The sequence below is a fragment of the Clupea harengus genome, chromosome 5 (assembly GCF_900700415.2).
Source record: "Clupea harengus chromosome 5, Ch_v2.0.2, whole genome shotgun sequence".
Classification (NCBI taxonomy): Eukaryota; Metazoa; Chordata; class Actinopteri; order Clupeiformes; family Clupeidae; genus Clupea; species Clupea harengus.
In genome coordinates this window covers 14,134,205-14,151,704 of record NC_045156.1, presented here as the reverse complement: position 1 = coordinate 14,151,704, position 17,500 = coordinate 14,134,205, and the positions used below count along the sequence as shown (strand labels likewise).

Sequence of the window (17,500 nt, the reverse complement as noted above, 5' to 3'; positions counted from 1 at the left end):
CACAAATGACAACACGTGCAAGCATATTGTTACATTTGTGAGGCTGTGACAGAGGACTCTGTCACTGACAAACTGACGCCACCAAACCTTTCCCTTCTGTTGTGAGCTGTGAGTTTCTGTTGTATATTTCTGTCACGCTGGTTGTTGCCGAGGTAGTAAACACCCATGGGCGAGGTTTTTTAGCTTGGGTGGAATCAAACATGATCTGTGTTGATCCAGTTAATTTACTTACTTCCATGGCGGTCGTACGATGTGTTCACGTTTTTGCCTGGCAACCCAGGGTGTCGAAATGCTACTGGAGAAATGGGCAGTTGGCGGAATCACACAAGCCAAAACACAAACAAACATTACACTTTTCCACATTGCGTTTAAAAGGACAATAAACTGGCTGTAGCCTTGTTGTCGTAAAAGTATTGTGATATAATAGCAATGTATATATTGGCCCATTCATATTCTATTCAGTATAGGTAATATGGGCTAGCATTCTACATTAGCTGATTTATGTCAAATACAATTTAATGGTAAAATTAAGCCAATGGTTTATGGTTTCTCAAATTGTGCTTTGATATGCTTACCATACCATGAATTGCTAGCATCATACAGCTAGGTATGTAGCCTCAGAGTTAGCTTGGAAATCGGAAATGTTTTTCAACAATTGCATGCGTGATGCGTAATGATTACTGAAACAGTAATGTGTTAATTAGAGTCAATTAGAAGAGTTAAGCGCCTACATGTATGAATGGCCTGTTAGGCGAACGCTAACTGTCAGAAAAGGTATTTTTTAGATGATGCCTTATTTGAAAATGAGGCGGAGTAATCTTCTCCGTGAAACGTCACCAGAAGCGCGGAACATGTGTGACAGGAAGAGTGCTGTATCAAGCTTCTGAAAGTCTGCTGGTTCCTTTGAAAATGTCCTCTCTCTGAGGCATATTGCAGGCTATATATTAATATAGCTGTGGTCAGCCTTCGTATCGACGAGAAACCAGTTGTTTGAGTAGCAGTTCTTAGAGTTCTTGTCGTTTCAGTCTGACATTATAGTGATAGCGAGAACAAGCACGCACCGGTGTAATGAGACTGTGGTTCACCTTGTTGTTTGTTTTGAATGGAGGTTTTTATATTTCGTCGGCATGACCATCTTTATACTGTAGCTTGCAGATTAAATGAAGCGAGTCAGTCTCACTTGTTACGGTAGACTATTGTAATTTGTAATCTCTGTGGATGTAACACTGTAGCGTTATGGCACCATGTGGAAACTGACGACCTCTATGCTGCAGTAGCTATAAAGGACGAATGGGTCGACAGATTAGCCACTGTCAAACCAGACATGATGCTACAAAGCCCCACCCGCTATCTGATCTTTTTTCAGTACATTGGGACAAAGTACAGGTAGTTTATATATTTCGTGTGTAATTTACTATTAGGTGAGCCCAGGTGAAGTTGTAACACGCGGACAGTTGTAAATTGCTTAATTTGTCAGCTCGTGCTTAACGTAATGCGACGAAACTCGTGTGATGGCATCCGCAGAGGGCAGATGTGGGGCACATTTGTAACTTTTAAGTATTGTGCTGGAGTTGATTCGCAGAATTGATTCGATTTGGCAGTAACAGGTGGTTGTGATCCAGTGATTTCCTAAATAGATGCTAGTATAATTATTAGCTGCATACAATGTGTTATATTCCTATTATTTTATCAAATATTTGGAGAGGTCGTCTCAGGGGGAAACTAACATGCATTAAAATCGGTTGCAACCAGCAAGTTAAAGTAAACTAGCGAAAAATGTGATACCCTTGGTTTGTAAGGTACTGTCTCACACAGACTATTATTTACAAAAAAAAAACTTATCCACTCTTATCCTCATCCACCACTATTTTGGTTTGAATAATGCATAGCTGTTGCCTTAAATTTGACTTCTTCAAACTGGCATGCAACTGTCCTCTGCCACTGTTGCAGCGGGCCTTAATTTGCACTCACTGCATTTAGATGAAAATGAGAGAAAAAAGTAAGGCCTGTATGCTTTAAATAGTGAAGTAAATATAGAGATCAAAGATTCAGTTAAATTCAATTTTATTTATATAGCGCCAAAACAATAAAATTGTCTCAAGGCGCTTTACAGAGCCCAGAGCCTGGGCCCCCTTAGAGCAGGCATCATGGCGACAGGGGCAAGGTGAAAACTCCCTGTTAATCAGGAAGAAACCTTATGCATAACCGCGGCAAGATGTACGTTGCATATATGTTAAAATGGAAGGTGGCACTTAGGCCGATTGTTTTTGCAACAAGACAAAAAAAAGTGTTACAACTGTACCTGGTCTCCCCTGTTCTAAAACCTGCACTTAAACATAAGGTAGAAATGACTGGAAAACAACTCTGTTTTTGTCCTGTTTTTTTACCTACAGAGGCGTAATGAAAATCCCACTTCACCAACCTGTCCTGGGCGTTCAGAACTACCTGGAGGTCAGTTTCTGTGTATTTCATTAAACCCCCGTTTTCTGAAGTCAAAACCAAACTAACAAATTGTTTTTAGGCTACCTGAAGGGGTGTCTCCACTGTGAAAAGTGTGTGTTTTAGAGTAAAGTGTGTGTTTTAGAGTAAAGAGTTTTTCGAGTAAAGCGTACAGTTGGGCCCAACTTTCTGTTTCCAATCAGGAAATTTGCATGTGCATGAGTGTACCAGCTCTGTGTTTGGGTGCCAGCCTGGCACTGCCCCTGCGTGTCTGTGCTGGAAATGACACTGCATTTGGCACAAGAAGGGCTTGTGTTCTTGTGGTCGGGCGCAGCTATGCGAGCCATTTATGCGAGGAAGCAGAGGGCCGCTCTGATGTGGCTCCGTGTGCGGAGATTCAGAGGTTTGTTTGAAAGACGGCATCATTTGGGGGACGTTTGTGTTGTCGTTGTGGGATATATGTCACAAAATGTCTGACCACTTTAAAGTAGTGGAACCATCAAACGTAGTGACTCAATAGCCTGAAGAAATACCAAATGCTGTGTGTGTGTGTGTGAGTGTGTGTGTGTGTGTGTGTGTGTCGTCAGGCTTTGCTCCAACATGCATTCAGTATGGGGAACAAACAGCGTTCTGAAACAGACATGGACCTACATTGTCTCCGCTTGTTGTGCATCTGTTGAGGCCTGACGGCCCCGACACACACACACACACACACACACACACACACACACACAGACCTGACGGCCCTGGGGCGGCCTAGACCTGACTGAAGTGGTGCATCTCTGAAAACTGAAACATGATTCTGCAGCGCTCAACTTTATGGGTAAACGCACAGAGCCAGTGGTTGATTGGATCATGTGACCTCGATCTGCTAGCTGCCTCCTGATGGCACCTGACACTGGAACAGATGTGGTTCTGATGCGGCCCAGATGTGGTTCTGATGTGGAGTGGACTCAATGGACTTGCACCTGATCGGGGCTCGATCCGTTCCTCAGTTGGTTATCTGTCATGTCTGTGATGGCGTCCTCTCTACGAGTTACAGTTCAGTGCGCTAGCAGCTCTACCACATACTCTCTCTCTTTACTGTCTCCCTCTCTCCCTCTCTCTCTCTCTCTCTTTACTGTCTCCCTCTCTCTCTCTCTCTCTCTCTCTCTCCCTCTCTCGCTTTTTCTCATTAATACACACACACATTTTTTCTCTCTTTCTCTTTCGGACACACACACAAACACACAGAATAAAAAATGCAGGCATACAATTTCCTGATTCATGCAGTTGATTGCAGCTGCACAGAAGAGTGTCAGGAAAACTGTTCAGCCAAATGACAGACTGTTTTCTGTTTCCTTGGGGCAGATGACGAGGCCTACCTGTTGATAGATGAATCTCTGCATCTTGCCTTTGTGTGAGTGTGTGTGTGTGTGTGTGTGTGTGTGTGTGTGTGTGTGTGTGAGAGAGTCTAGAGTGACAGCTTTGAGATGTGTGAGAGTAAGTGTGGGAGGGAGTGTGAGCGTGTGTGTGTGTGAGTGTTTGTGAGCGTGAGTGTGAGCGTGTTCTCACCCTCCCGTTTGAGTTCTCCCGTCCTCGTTTCACCTCTCTCTCCGCTGCTCTGTGGGAGCATGCTCAGTACAGCGTCAGGGGCCTGGGATGAAGATGAGGGATCACAGTCTCCTCGCATCAACACCAAGCCACACACACACACACACACACACACACACCAAGCCACACACACACACACACACACACACACACACACCCACACACACCAAGCCGCACAGACACACACACACACATACACACACACAAGCATTAATCAGACAAGGCAGCACTGCACAGCACCCCCTCAATATCATTCCAAGTCACTTGTGATCAGAGAGCTTTTAAGTGGTGTTCAAAAAGCTTTGCTAGTGTTAGTGCCTGTACTCTCTGTAGTGTCCAACTCTCTATAAGTTCTTAGGTGGCCAACATTATAACAGTGTTAGTGCCTGTACTCTCTGTAGTGTCCAACTCTCTATAAGTACTTAGGTGGCCAAGAGTATACACTGTTAGCCCCAATTTCTTATCAAGTCTACTGTACGTAAACAATTTAATTACAGTGCACTTAAAAAAATTAAGTTTTATGACATTACTACTAAATGTTAAGTATATTCTACTAAGTGTGATGACATTACTACAAGTTTCTAAGTATATTCTACCAATTTGTAGATATAGTCGAATGTGTGAATAACTTTAAGTGAAATGGCTTTAAATTACTGAGTTTTTTTCACTTGAAGAATTTAAGTTTATGACATTACTACTAAATGTTAAGTATATTCTACTAAGTGTGATGACATTACTACAAGTTTCTAAGTATATTCTACCAATTTGTAGATATAGTCGAATGTGTGAATAACTTTAAGTGAAATGGCTTTAAATTACTGAGTTTTTTTCACTTAAAGAATTTAAGTGTGATGACATTACTACAAAATTCTAAGTACTTTGTAGATATAGTCGAATGAGTAAACATAAGTGTTAACTTAAGTTAAGTGGCTTTCAATTACTGAGTTTTATTCACTTAAAGAATTTAAGTTTTATGATATTACTACCAAATGTTAAGTATATTCTACTAAGTGTGATTACTAAAAAATTCTAAGTATATTCTACTACTTTGTAGATAAAGTCGAATGAGTGAATAACCTAAGTGTTAACTTAAGTTAAGCGGCTTTCAATTACTGAGTTTTAGTCATGACCAGAGTGCATTGTGGGAATGTGAATGCTCTTGACAGCTGAAAAGCATTAAGTAAATTAAGTCTGTAATTAATTTGGCAAAAAAACAAACTACAAATCTGCCGTGGTTAACCTAACGTGGTCACAACTTGAATGCGGAGCATGTTTAATTGAATCGCTCCTCTTGTTTTTTTACAATGTTTTGGAAGTGCAAGTACTGTCCTCATAGCTGTGAAAAGAGAGCACAGCTATTTAAACATTATAGACTAAAACATGGAAGTTAAGCAAGAACAGAGCCTTTTCCTTGTTTATATCAGGAATGTCTGTGTACGTTCAGGTTATGCTTAATTTGGGGAAATGCAAGCTGCCACAAGATGCAAGCTTGTGAGTAGGTGCTAACTGGTTGCATTAATAAAAAAAAAACTTTTATTTTTGTATTTATTTTTTACGTTTTTGTATTTTTGGTTTTCTAAAAAGTGTTGAAATAAAAGTGAAATAAAAAACTTGTCATTTTGAACTTGTAATTAAGTGCATTGAACTTACACACTTAAGTGTAGTAATTATGCAAAGCGATTTTTTTAGCGATTTTATTTTAAGTGAAATGAACTTCGGAATTAAGTGCATTGAACTTAATGCTTTAAGTTTAATCACTATGCAAAGCAGTTGATATTGCAATAGATTTTAAGTTAAATGTACTCAAGTTTTCATTACACATTACTTGATGTTTTTAAGGCAACCACTTTCCTCAATTTTTTTAAGTAAACTCAACTTATCTGGGCTTAGTGTATTGCAATAGATTTTAAGTTGAATCAACTTGGAATTTTAATGTTCATTGAACTTAATGCTTTAAGTGTAGTCACTATGCAAAGCAGTTGATATTGCAATAGATTTTAAGTTAAATGTACTCAAGTTTTCATTAGACATTACTCAATGTTTTTAAGGCAACCACTTTCCTCAAATTTTTTAAGTAAACTCAACTTATTGGGGCTTACAGTGTAACAGTGGTAGACAGAACAGAGTTCCTTAGCCAAAAGCATGGGAGAGCATGCCGCAGGAAAAGAGCACGATCAGCTAGTGTGTGTGTGTGTGTGTGTGTGAAGAGAGCTGAAGTGACTGGCATGTGACTGGCACTAAATCTGTGTGTGTGTGTGTTTGCATGTAGCAGTGCTTTGTAACGTTAATAATCATGTGTAGAGTAGCTGTCTGTCTGTGTGTGTGTTATAAAACTCGTGGTGGACACAGGGTTTCTCATAGTCCCCATTTTGACGGCGCCATGACAAACCAGTATTCCTCATGTGTGAAATGTTGGGAGCCGTGACCCCTCCTGCAGGCCTCCCGGGAGTCTTTAACATTAATGCCCAGTAATGTAAACGAGCAGGCGGCCCAGGAAGGCCAGAATCAGCGGGATGTCTCTCGCGCTCGCTCGCTCGTCGAGGCTCTGGACTCGCTGAGGGTGTAGAGTTACCTCGGCATGTTCTGGAAATATGCTGAACAAAGACAGAAAACATCTGTTTGGGCCCCATTCAGAAAGGAGCCAGAGCAGGCCTTTGCATTTTTGGAGCTTTTCCTTTTTTGGGGGGGGGGGGGGGGGGTGTCTCTCTCGTGGATAACACTGAATATTTAAGCAAATGTTTCATTTTTGGAGCTTTTTGTTGGTAGTCTCTCAAGGATAACACTGAATATTTAAGCAAATGTTTCATTTGATTTCCTCTCTCTAACGCACACTCTCTGTCACATACTTGAGCAGCTTTGGCTTTGCTCTTGTTTGTGAAGTGCAGTCTTACGTGTCTTGATGTCTGTGTCGTGGCTGCGATATCGCATCTGCGGTTGTCTGCTTGTTCTTGTTGACTTGGTCTCTTGTCTGCTAGGACGGCGATGTGCCGCTATTATGCAAATAAACATGGGAATGAGGAATTGGGGCAGAACTAATTCTCAGACATTCGCCAGTTTGCTTGCTTTTACAAGTTGCATGAATGAAGGCCAAATATTGGGATTAATGTTAAAGACTGGTGTTCTATTGAATGATTCTCCAGCAGCCCCCGATCAACGTGTGTGTGTGTGTGTGTGTGTGTGTGTGTGTGTGTGTGTGTGTGTTTTTCGTTCCGTTTATTTACACCATGTAATTTAGTGATATTCCCAGATGTTGCTTTGCCCCCTATTCTCTTTCATCCTTTGTACCCATGACATTCCCTCATTATTTCATCCTAAGTACCCATGACATGATTATTTGAGTAGTGCCTTCCTAAATGTTTATGTATTCTCTTAGTTTTTTTTATGTATTTCTCTTATTTCCTCCATTATATTTGAGGGTATTTATTTAATACTGTATTATTACTTGTGGAGTTTTATTTATTATGTCCATTTGATCACATCCTAGTGGTGACTCATGTGCGTCTCACTGTACAGCACTGGACAGCATTGCTCTGCTGTCTTCTGTAAATATATGTGTCTTGCCTTCGCTTAGCCATAATACATCTGGTGACAGCACAGTAGGTTAGGTTATGGTATAGTTCTGTTTATCTAGAGGGCTGGTAGCCTTGAATGTGCTTGATATCCCCCTACATGACGGTGTGCTTGATATCCCCCTACATGAAGGTGTGTTTGATGACGGTGTGTTTGATGACGGTGTGTTTGATATCCCCCTACATGACGGTGTGTTTGATGACGGTGTGTTTGATATCCCCCTACATGACGGTGTGTTTGATGACGGTGTGTTTGATGACGGTGTGTTTGATATCCCCCTACATGAAGGTGTGTTTGAGGACGGTGTGTTTGATATCCCTCTACATGAAGGTGTGTTTGAGGACGGTGTGTTTGATGACGGTGTGTTTGATATCCCCCTACATGACGGTGTGTTTGATGACGGTGTGTTTGATGACGGTGTGTTTGATATCCCTCTACATGACGGTGTGTTTGATGACGGTGTGTTTGATATCCCTCTACATGAAGGTGTGTTTGATGACGGTGTGTTTGATATCCCCCTACATGACGGTGTGTTTGATGACGGTGTGTTTGATGACGGTGTGTTTGATATCCCTCTACATGAAGGTGTGTTTGATGACGGTGTGTTTGATATCCCTCTACATGACGGTGTGTTTGATGACGGTGTGTTTGATATCCCTCTACATTAAGGTGTGTTTGATGACGGTGTGTTTGATGACGATGTGTTTGATATCCCTCCTCCAGGATGCGGTGCGCAGACTGAAGCCCGTTAACGAGGCAACGGTGTTTATCTCCAGCCGCACGGACACCGGCGTCCACGCCCTCTGTAACTCCGCCCACGTGGACATCCAGCGGAGAGAGGGGAAGGACCCCTTTAAGGAGGAGGAGCTTGTACACGCCCTCAACCACCACCTTAGGCCTGAGGAGATCAGGTGAGTCAGGGGATTCTGCAGGTCAACCACCACCTTAGGCCTGAGGAGATCAGGTGAGTCAGGGGATTCTGCAGGTCAACCACCACCTTAGGCCTGAGGAGATCAGGTGAGTCGGGGGATTCTGCAGGTCAACCACCCCCTTAGGCCCGAGGAGATCAGGTGAGTCGGGGGATTCTGCAGGTCGTCACTCATAACTAATCATGAAGTAGTGAAGTTGTTTTGGCGCTATATAAATACAATTGAATTGAATTGAAGTTGAGTAAAAAGGGAAAAGTAGTAGTTTCACTTGTTACAGACATTTCCTACATAAGACAGACAAGCATTTTTTTAAACACCTGTAACCAGTACTTCACAGACCTGTTACAAATACCATAGGCCATCATAGGCCATCGATAGTGCGCCAATATCTCCTCCATCTATGTCCCTCCGACCTCAGCTCTGCCTCCACTCTTCTCCATGTGTGCCTGGGTCTTCCTCCTACCCGCCGGATTCCATTCCAAAGCCTGCTTCGTGATGTTGCCACTTCCCTTTCGCAGTGTGTGCCCAATCCATGTCCACTTCCGTCTGCAAATCAGCTTCTTTACCGGTTCTTACTCGGCCATCCTCCAAATATCTTCGTTCCTGATGGTTTCCGGCCTCCGTAGCCTCAGTGTTCTTCTCAAGCACTTGTGTGTGTGTGTGTGTGTGTGTGTGTGTGTTAATAAATGCTTGCTCTTTCGCTAGCATGGCCTTGGTAGTTCGCCAGGTTCCCAAGCCGTACAGCAGGACACTTTTAACGTTGGTGTTGAAGATGCGTATCTTGGTTGACGTTGTAATGGCTCTAGCTTTCCAGAGCTTATGCAAGGTGTTTAAAGCTGCTCTGGCTTTTCCAATTCTAGCTCTGACATCCTCATCCATTCCCCCCGCTAGTACTCACAATACTTTCAAGACCATTCTCATGGTCTTTGTTTTCTGTCTGCATACTGATAGCTCAAACTCGGCAGCGGCAGTGTGTGTGAATCCAGGGATATATATGTTAATATATATCTGGCTAAAAATGTATTAGCATTATCTCCAGTAGGGAAGCACACACACACACACACACACACACACACACACACACACTCAGATCCATAGGAGTCACTCAGGTCAAAAAGAGGATATGAGAAGAGGAGACATATAGCGTCGGGCTTTCATTCTGCAATAACACATCAAGTGTCAAATACTGACAGACACCTGCTATGTGGAAAACATAAAAGGAACATATTTTCTCTGCTGTGGTCAGTTATGCACGGTTGTCCTTGCATAGCTGTGTGTGAGATAAAGGTCACTGTGTCAGGTCATAAGGTCAAGCATCTCTGGTGAGGGCTTCAACATGAAAAGGCTCTGGTGTGCACAAATGCCAGAGAGCTGTGTGTGTGTGTGTGTGTGTGTGTGTGTGTGTGTGTGTGTGTGTGTGTGTGTGTGTGGTGTGCACAGATGCCAGAGAGATGATCATCTTAAGAGGGTTTGTCTTTGAGGTCTGCGCTTTACTGCACTTCTACTCCGCAGTGGCATTTCGTGGCTGATGCAAACATTATGAGAGCGAGAAAGATGTTGAGGGAGAGAGCGTATGTGTGTGTGAGCAAGAGAGAGGGAAGGAGGGAGAGAAAGAGATGAACTAGACTTGTTAAGTGCTCTGACCTAGTAGGCCTAACATGATACATATAAGCCAGGGAAGTGGGTGTGTGTGGTGTGTGGGTGTGTGTGTGTGGGTGTGTGTGCATTAAAAAAGAGGCATCAAAGATCTGTGACCTGATTTACAAATTCCCTTTTTAAAACAACAGTACCTAACCCTAACCCTTTAAAACAACAGTACCTAACCCTTTAAAACAACAGTACAACATGGTTATTACTGAGCCAACACTAGCTGATAGTGCTGAGGTTGGACATGGAGACGTGCATCTTGTAGTGAGAGGGGGTGTGTGTGTGTGTGTGTGTGTGTGTGTGTGTGTACTCCTGGTGTAATCTATATTTAAACCTCTCAAACTAACTCCGAACATCGCTCTCATTCTTCCTTTCTCAAGCACTGTCCCCCTAACTCCCTCTCTCTCCCACCATCTCTCTCTTTCTCTCTCTCTCTCGCTCTTGCTCTATCTCTCTCATCTCTCTTTCTCTCTCTCTCTTGCTCTCTCTCTCTCCCCCATCTCTCTTGCTCTCTCTCTCTCCATCTCTCTTTCTCTCTCTCTCTTGCTCTCTCTCTCTCTCTCCCATCTCTCTTTCTCTCTCTCTCTCTTGCTCTCTCTCATTTTCTCTTTGTCTCTTTCTCATATTCTCCCTCCCCCTCAAAATGTTTCTCTCTCTCTTCCTCCCATGCTCTCATTGATGCACGCTTTCTTTCTCATCATTTGCTCAACTCTGCTACCCCCCACCCCCCTCTCTGCAGCTCGGATCAAAGCGCTCCTTCAATCAGTCTGTGTGTGTGTGTGTGTGTGTGTGTTTTCCCCTCTGTGTGAATCCCAAATTGGCTGTAGAAACGAGGGCAGAGCGAAGAGACGCTCGCGAGCATCAGAGAGATGCAGTGTGATGAGCAGTACAGAGTAGAACCCTGAAGAGGAGGGCACGCCTCTCCTGAGCTACTGCTCTCACACGGATCACAGTGCAGTCTCCAAACTCAGGCTTAGATGGACACTAACCTCGATCACAGTGCAGTCTCCAAACTCAGGCTTAGATGGACACTAACCTCGATCACAGTGCAGACTCCAAACGCAGACAGGATCACAGCCCGTTCAGGAGCAGGGCGGTCGCTGGTCTGGCATGGACTGATCATATGTGCACTAGATCAATTGGACTGATCGTATGTGCACTAGATCCATTGGACTGATCGTATGTGCAGGAGATCCATTGGACTGATCGTATGTGCACTAGATCAATTGGACTGATCGTATGTGCAGTAGATCCATTGGACTGATCGTATGTGCAGTAGATCCATTGGACTGATCGTATGTGCACTAGATCCATTGGACTGATCGTATGTGCAGTAGATCCATTGGACTGATCGTATGTGCACTAGATCAATTGCGATGCAGCGCCACCCGTAGAGCAGCTGACTGTGGGAAATGGGCCGGGTCTGTCCCCGAGTCGGCTTATTGGGCTCCTGCAGGTCAACTGGTAGAGCAAGATGCCAACATGGGCTCAAGATGCCAACATGGGCTCTATATGCCAACATGGGCTTTATATGCCATCATAGGGGCAATAAATGTAATTCATGGATATGCCCGTGACTCGGGAAGTTTCATGGAAATCAAGCTGGTAGTTTTTTCGTAATTCTGCTGACAAACAGACAGACAAACAGACCGACAGACAAACCGCACTGAAAACATAACCTCCTTGGCATAACCTCCTCGATCTCCCACCTCTAGATCACACGTTCTGATATAAATGTGTATCTGCAATGTAATGCAAGTTGCTTTGATAAAGGCGTGGGCCAGGTGAGGAGAGGTCACAGTAAGCGACCCGATTGTGAGTTTAGGGGGATCCATGACGACACGACTCTCTCACTCACACACACACACACACACACACACACACACACACACACACACACACACACACACACACACACACACACACACACACACACACACACACACACACACACACACACACGTCAGCCCGGGGAGATCAGTGTGACAATGAAATGAGTAAGTGAGCTGCCTTGTGTACATTTAAAAGTGGTTTGTTGTTGGATGCAGTTTTGTGTGTCAGTAGGTCAACTCTCTTCAAACGCTCCATTAATTGAATCAAATCTGAAACTGTTCGCGCGGAAGAGAAACGAGAAGCTAACGGCAGAGATGACGCTCGCTCGCTGGCTGTGTGTGTGTGTGTGTGTGTGTGTGTGTGTGTGTGTGTGTGTGTGTGTGTGTGTGTGTGTGTGTGTGTGTGTGTGTGTGTGTGTGTGTGTGTGTGTGTGTGTGTGCCGTTTAATTGAGGTTCCAAAAGCAAGCCCTCTGTGTGATCGGATCCAGGGGTTTGGGTAAGCCCTCAGTGTGATCGGATCCAGAGGTTCCAAAAGCAAGCCCTCAGTGTGATCGGATCCAGGGGTTTGGGAAGCTCTTCCTGTGTAGTCTGACTGTTATCTGATATCTGAGCAGACCAAATCAGGGGAAAAAATTAGGTCTTCAGTTTCAGAGAAGCAAAACTACCACTGGGCAACTGACCCCTGTAACCAAATTCACAGACCAGAAACTAAACAACTAGCTGTGTGTGTGTGTGTGTGTGTGTGTGACTGCAGTGAGTTTTCATGACCTCAGCAAGTTTGTAAGTGTTGGGATTTATCCATGGCTCAAGACTTCAAGATTCCCAGTCGGTCTTTCTCTTCTCTTCTCTTCTTTTCCTCTTTTCTCCTCCTCTCCACTCTCCTCTTTTCTCCTCTCCACTCTCCTCTTCCCTTCTTTCAGCTCTTCTCTTTTTCTCCTCTTTTTTTCTTTTCTTCTCTCTCCTCTCCTCTTCTCTCATATTCTCATGTCTGTATCTGTATTCTGAATCTGTAGCACTAGACATGTAATGTCTTTCTTGTACCACTTCGTGTCTGTGTGTGTGTGTGTGTGTGTCTGTGTGTGTTTATATGTGTCTAGGTGTTGTGGTTCCTTGGCTGTCAGAACAGATTGAGGCAATAGTAACAGGGCACAAGACCTGTGTGTGTGTGTGTGTGTGTGTGTGTGTGTGTGTGTGTGTGTGTGTGTGTGTGTGTGTGTGTGTGTGTGTGTGTGTGTGTGTGTGTGTGTGTGTGTGTGTGTGTGTGTGTTTTATATGTGTCTATGTGTCTAGGTGTTGTGGTTCCTTGGCTGTCAGAACAGATTGAGGCAATAGTAACAGGGCACAAGACCTGTGTGTGTGTGTGTGTGTGTGTGTGTGTGTATGTCCATGTGTCCATGTTTGTGTGCGTGTGCGAGAGGTGTCACCGTGACTCTGGCAGAGTAACCCAGATTCTTTTGTTTCAGACCACACACACTCACACACACCCACATAGGTTCACACACACAGGCACACCCACACACACAGGCTCACACACACACACACTCACGCACAGGCACACACACACACACACACACACACTCACACACACCCACATAGGTTCACACACACAGGCACACCCACACACACAGGCTCACACACACGCACAGGCACACAGACACACACACACACACACACACACACACACACACACACCACCCCAGTTTCATTGCTGCTGCGCTCACACACTACTTCACCTCCTGAGCTACGACAAGCCCAGCTCAACTCCTGCCATGTTAGATTTGCATCCCAGAGTGCCTCTCTCCATGTCTGGGGTCTCTACACGCAGAGAGGACTCCCCTGACACACACATGCACATATGCACACGCACGCACACACACACACACACACACACACACTCACACACATACACAGACAAGCACACGCACACGCACACGCACACGCACACGCACACGCACACACTCACACTCACACACATACACAGACAATCATACACGCACACACTCACACACACACTCACACACATACACAGACAAGCATACAAAGACACGAACACGCGCACACACACACACTCACACACACACTCACACACACACACATACACATACACAGACAAGCATACACAGACACGAACACACGCGCACACACACACTCACACACACATCTGGGATAATGCCTTACTCTGGCCCAAATCTCTCTCAGAGTGTGCTCCTATCTGGGCCCAGCTCAGTGACCACTGCCCCCCTCCTCTAGAACACTGCCCCCCTCCTCTAGAGGAGACTGCTTGCTGAGACAATATTAGTTTTCATTATCCACCCTGATGTAGAAAACACCATTTCTCATTTCAAACTATACAGCATGTCAAAGCCTAATATGTTGATGCACAGGGCAGCAAGATCATTCTGCGACCCCCAAAAAACGTTTGGCGACCCCACTTGGGGTCCTGACCCCTAGTTTGAGAACCACTGCTCTAGAACACTGCCCCCCTCCTCAAGAACAAAATGAGGGTAAAAGAGAATAATTTCATCACTAAAAACAGACCACTGAAGCAAGAAGAAACCGGTATTTGTTTCTGAGTCCGACAATAAGACAGGTGGCAGCTATAGTTTTGACATCCTTTCTGTTTTTGGAACGACATCGGAACTTAATGACAGGATACCTTCAAACAGATATTACAATCAAGTATGACCAGACACTGGTGTGTGCGTGCGTTTGTGCGTGTGTGTTTGTTGGTTTGCGCGCGTGTGTGTGTGTGCGTGTGTGCTCACATATTTGAATCCCAGGACCTTATAGTCCTATAGCAGCAGAGTTTAGTTAGAAGCTAAGTGTGGCCCATCTCTGCCTGCTGAAGGACTCTCAGGTCGACTCTCAGGTCGGTCTGAAGCAGGGATCCAGAGCATGAAATCTCGCCCTCTGTAGTCTAAACTATTGTTTAAGGGGTTCCTGTCTCGCCCCCCTGGATCTTCCCCCCAGCCTGAAATGCTTGCCTGTCTTTCTGTACGCACTGGACCACACATCTCCGTGCTGAAGAGCTGAACTGTGGTTCTGGAGAGTTCTGTGAGGTCCAGTAGGCCTCTCACTCAGATGGTTCCCTCAGACCCAACGTCGCTGGTGAGTTCTGAGATTGACACTTGCCGTAAATTACAGGACTGGGGCTTCAGACAGCCGTGGCCACATCACAGTGAGGTGTGTGTGTGTGTGTGTGTGTGTGTGTGTGTGTGTGTGGAGTGGGCACTATGTGTGTGTGTGTGGTATGTGCAGCCCGACTCAAGACCCACAGGCATTTCAATGAAACTGGAGGAGTCGGAGCCCAAATGGAGGAGTTTCTCAGCTGCTTACGTCCTCGTCTTTCTCTCCCAGACCCAAAATAGCAGCAATACATTTCTACCAACTCATGATAATAGTTCAGGAGCACCCTGGGGTATGAAGGGGGAAAAATACCTTCAAATCTCAAGGCCTTTGCATGTAGATCCAATCCCTACTCTGCCAGTATATTCAGACGTTAATGCTGCATAAGCACACACACACACACACACACACACACACACACACTCCTCACGCGCACACACACACACAGACACCAGTATATTCAGACGTTAATGCTGCATAAGCACACACAGACTCCTCACGCGCACACACACACACACACACACACACACACACAGACACACACACACACACACACACACACACACACACACACACACACACACACACACACACACACACACACACACACACACACTCCTCGCGCGCGCGCACGCGCACACGCACACGCACGCGCACGCGCACGCGCACACGCACACACACACACACACACACACACACACACACACACACACACACACACACACACACACACACACACACACACACACACACACACACACACACACAGACACCAGTATATTCAGACGTTAATGCTGCATAAGCCTTTATGAGCTCCGGCGCTCGTTAAACAACAGAGGAAGTCTTTTTATTTAGGGCAGAAAAAAACACAGTTCCCCAAAGCATGATGATTTAGAATGCAGTGTTGTCATGTGGAGGCTGTCAGAGCCACTTGGCCTCCTTGCACACGCATACATACACACACACACACACACACTCCTCATGCGTACACACATACACACACACACACTCCTCATCTTCACTCGCACACACACACACACACACACACTCCTCACGCGCACACACACACACTCCTCACGCGCGCGCGCGTGCGCACACACGCACACACACACACACACACACACACACACACACACACACACACACACACACACACACACACACACACACACACACACACACACACACACACACACACACACACACACACTCCTCGAGTCCTAGCTGATGTTTTATGCAGCAGACCCCGTTAGCAGCGATTACCACTGGCCAGTAAATGATTCATGCCAGCGCAGGGTCTCATCAGGGCAGGATGGCACAGCCTGGTATCCTCAGCATGCAGAGGATTGGTAGAGGGGCATGGGATTCGTCAGCGCAGGATGGCACAGCCTGGCATCCTCAGCGGGCAGAGGATGGGTAGAGTGGCGCGGTCGAGATGCCATCCAGACCGACCCCATAGAAAAATGCACTCAAGGGATCCTGGAAAATGTTCTGCTAATGTAGGTACAATAGGCACCATCCTCACACGGGCACCAGAGTAATGGGGGTACCTTCCCTTGGGGGCGAGTGCAGAGTAATGGGGGTACCTTCCCTTGGGGGCGAGTGCAGAGTAATGGGGGTACCTTACCTTGGGGATGAGCGCAGAGTAATGGGGGTACCTTACCTTGGGGACGAGGCAGAGTAATGGAGGTACCTTACCTTGGGGACGAGGCAGAGTAAATGTGGGTGCATAAATATTCATAATCTTCTCATGAGGGCCACCAAGATAATGTTGGCCATCTCACCTGATTGGATAGACATCAACTATTGAACACAACAGCAGATCAATTTAGTTGAACACATGAGGGTGCTACGCAAAAGGTGTGGGGTCTACCGTAGTGGTCAAAATAAAGATCGGTCTCATAGGGTGTCGTAAATCAATCTCATAAAATATACTAATCTTTCAATTTGGAACTCCAATAGCTACAACCAAAATTACCTCATCAATAGCAAGAAAAGGTTGAAGGTCTTGGGTGTTATGAATAGTTGCAGCTTTCACTCTTGTGCAACAAGACCTGCATTTACAATCAAAAGCACTTATTAAAAAGATTATGAGAAGTAAAACACACAATATGTAATCTAACTCGATGTACCTAACTAATGATTTAAAGGGAGTGTGTGCGTCAGACAGAGAGAGAAAGTGTGTGTTCGAGCGTGTGTGCTCCTTTGTGTTAGATCAGACAAAGAAACTATCTCCGTGTGTGTGGCTATGTTTAAGGCCAAAGTATGTGTAATCTGTGTGATTACGGTACTTAGTTTGAAGAGGAAAATGGTTAGTAATGCATGCAAGACCCTATGTCTGTGGGGTGCATAACTAACCATTT

At 45.1% G+C, this 17,500-nt stretch overlaps 1 protein-coding gene across 1 annotated transcript in view; it reads left to right on the top strand.

Moving 5' to 3' along the window:
- The first annotated feature begins 845 nt into the window (after positions 1 to 845).
- pusl1 (pseudouridine synthase like 1) overlaps positions 846 to 17,500 on the top strand; it is a 26,849-nt gene continuing 10,194 nt past the window's right edge. The window contains exons 1-3 of the mRNA XM_031567802.1: positions 846 to 1,386; positions 2,394 to 2,451; positions 8,326 to 8,513. Coding sequence (XP_031423662.1) covers positions 1,325 to 1,386; positions 2,394 to 2,451; positions 8,326 to 8,513 — 308 coding nt within the window. The 5' untranslated portion in view covers positions 846 to 1,324. The remainder of the gene's footprint in view (positions 1,387 to 2,393; positions 2,452 to 8,325; positions 8,514 to 17,500) is intronic.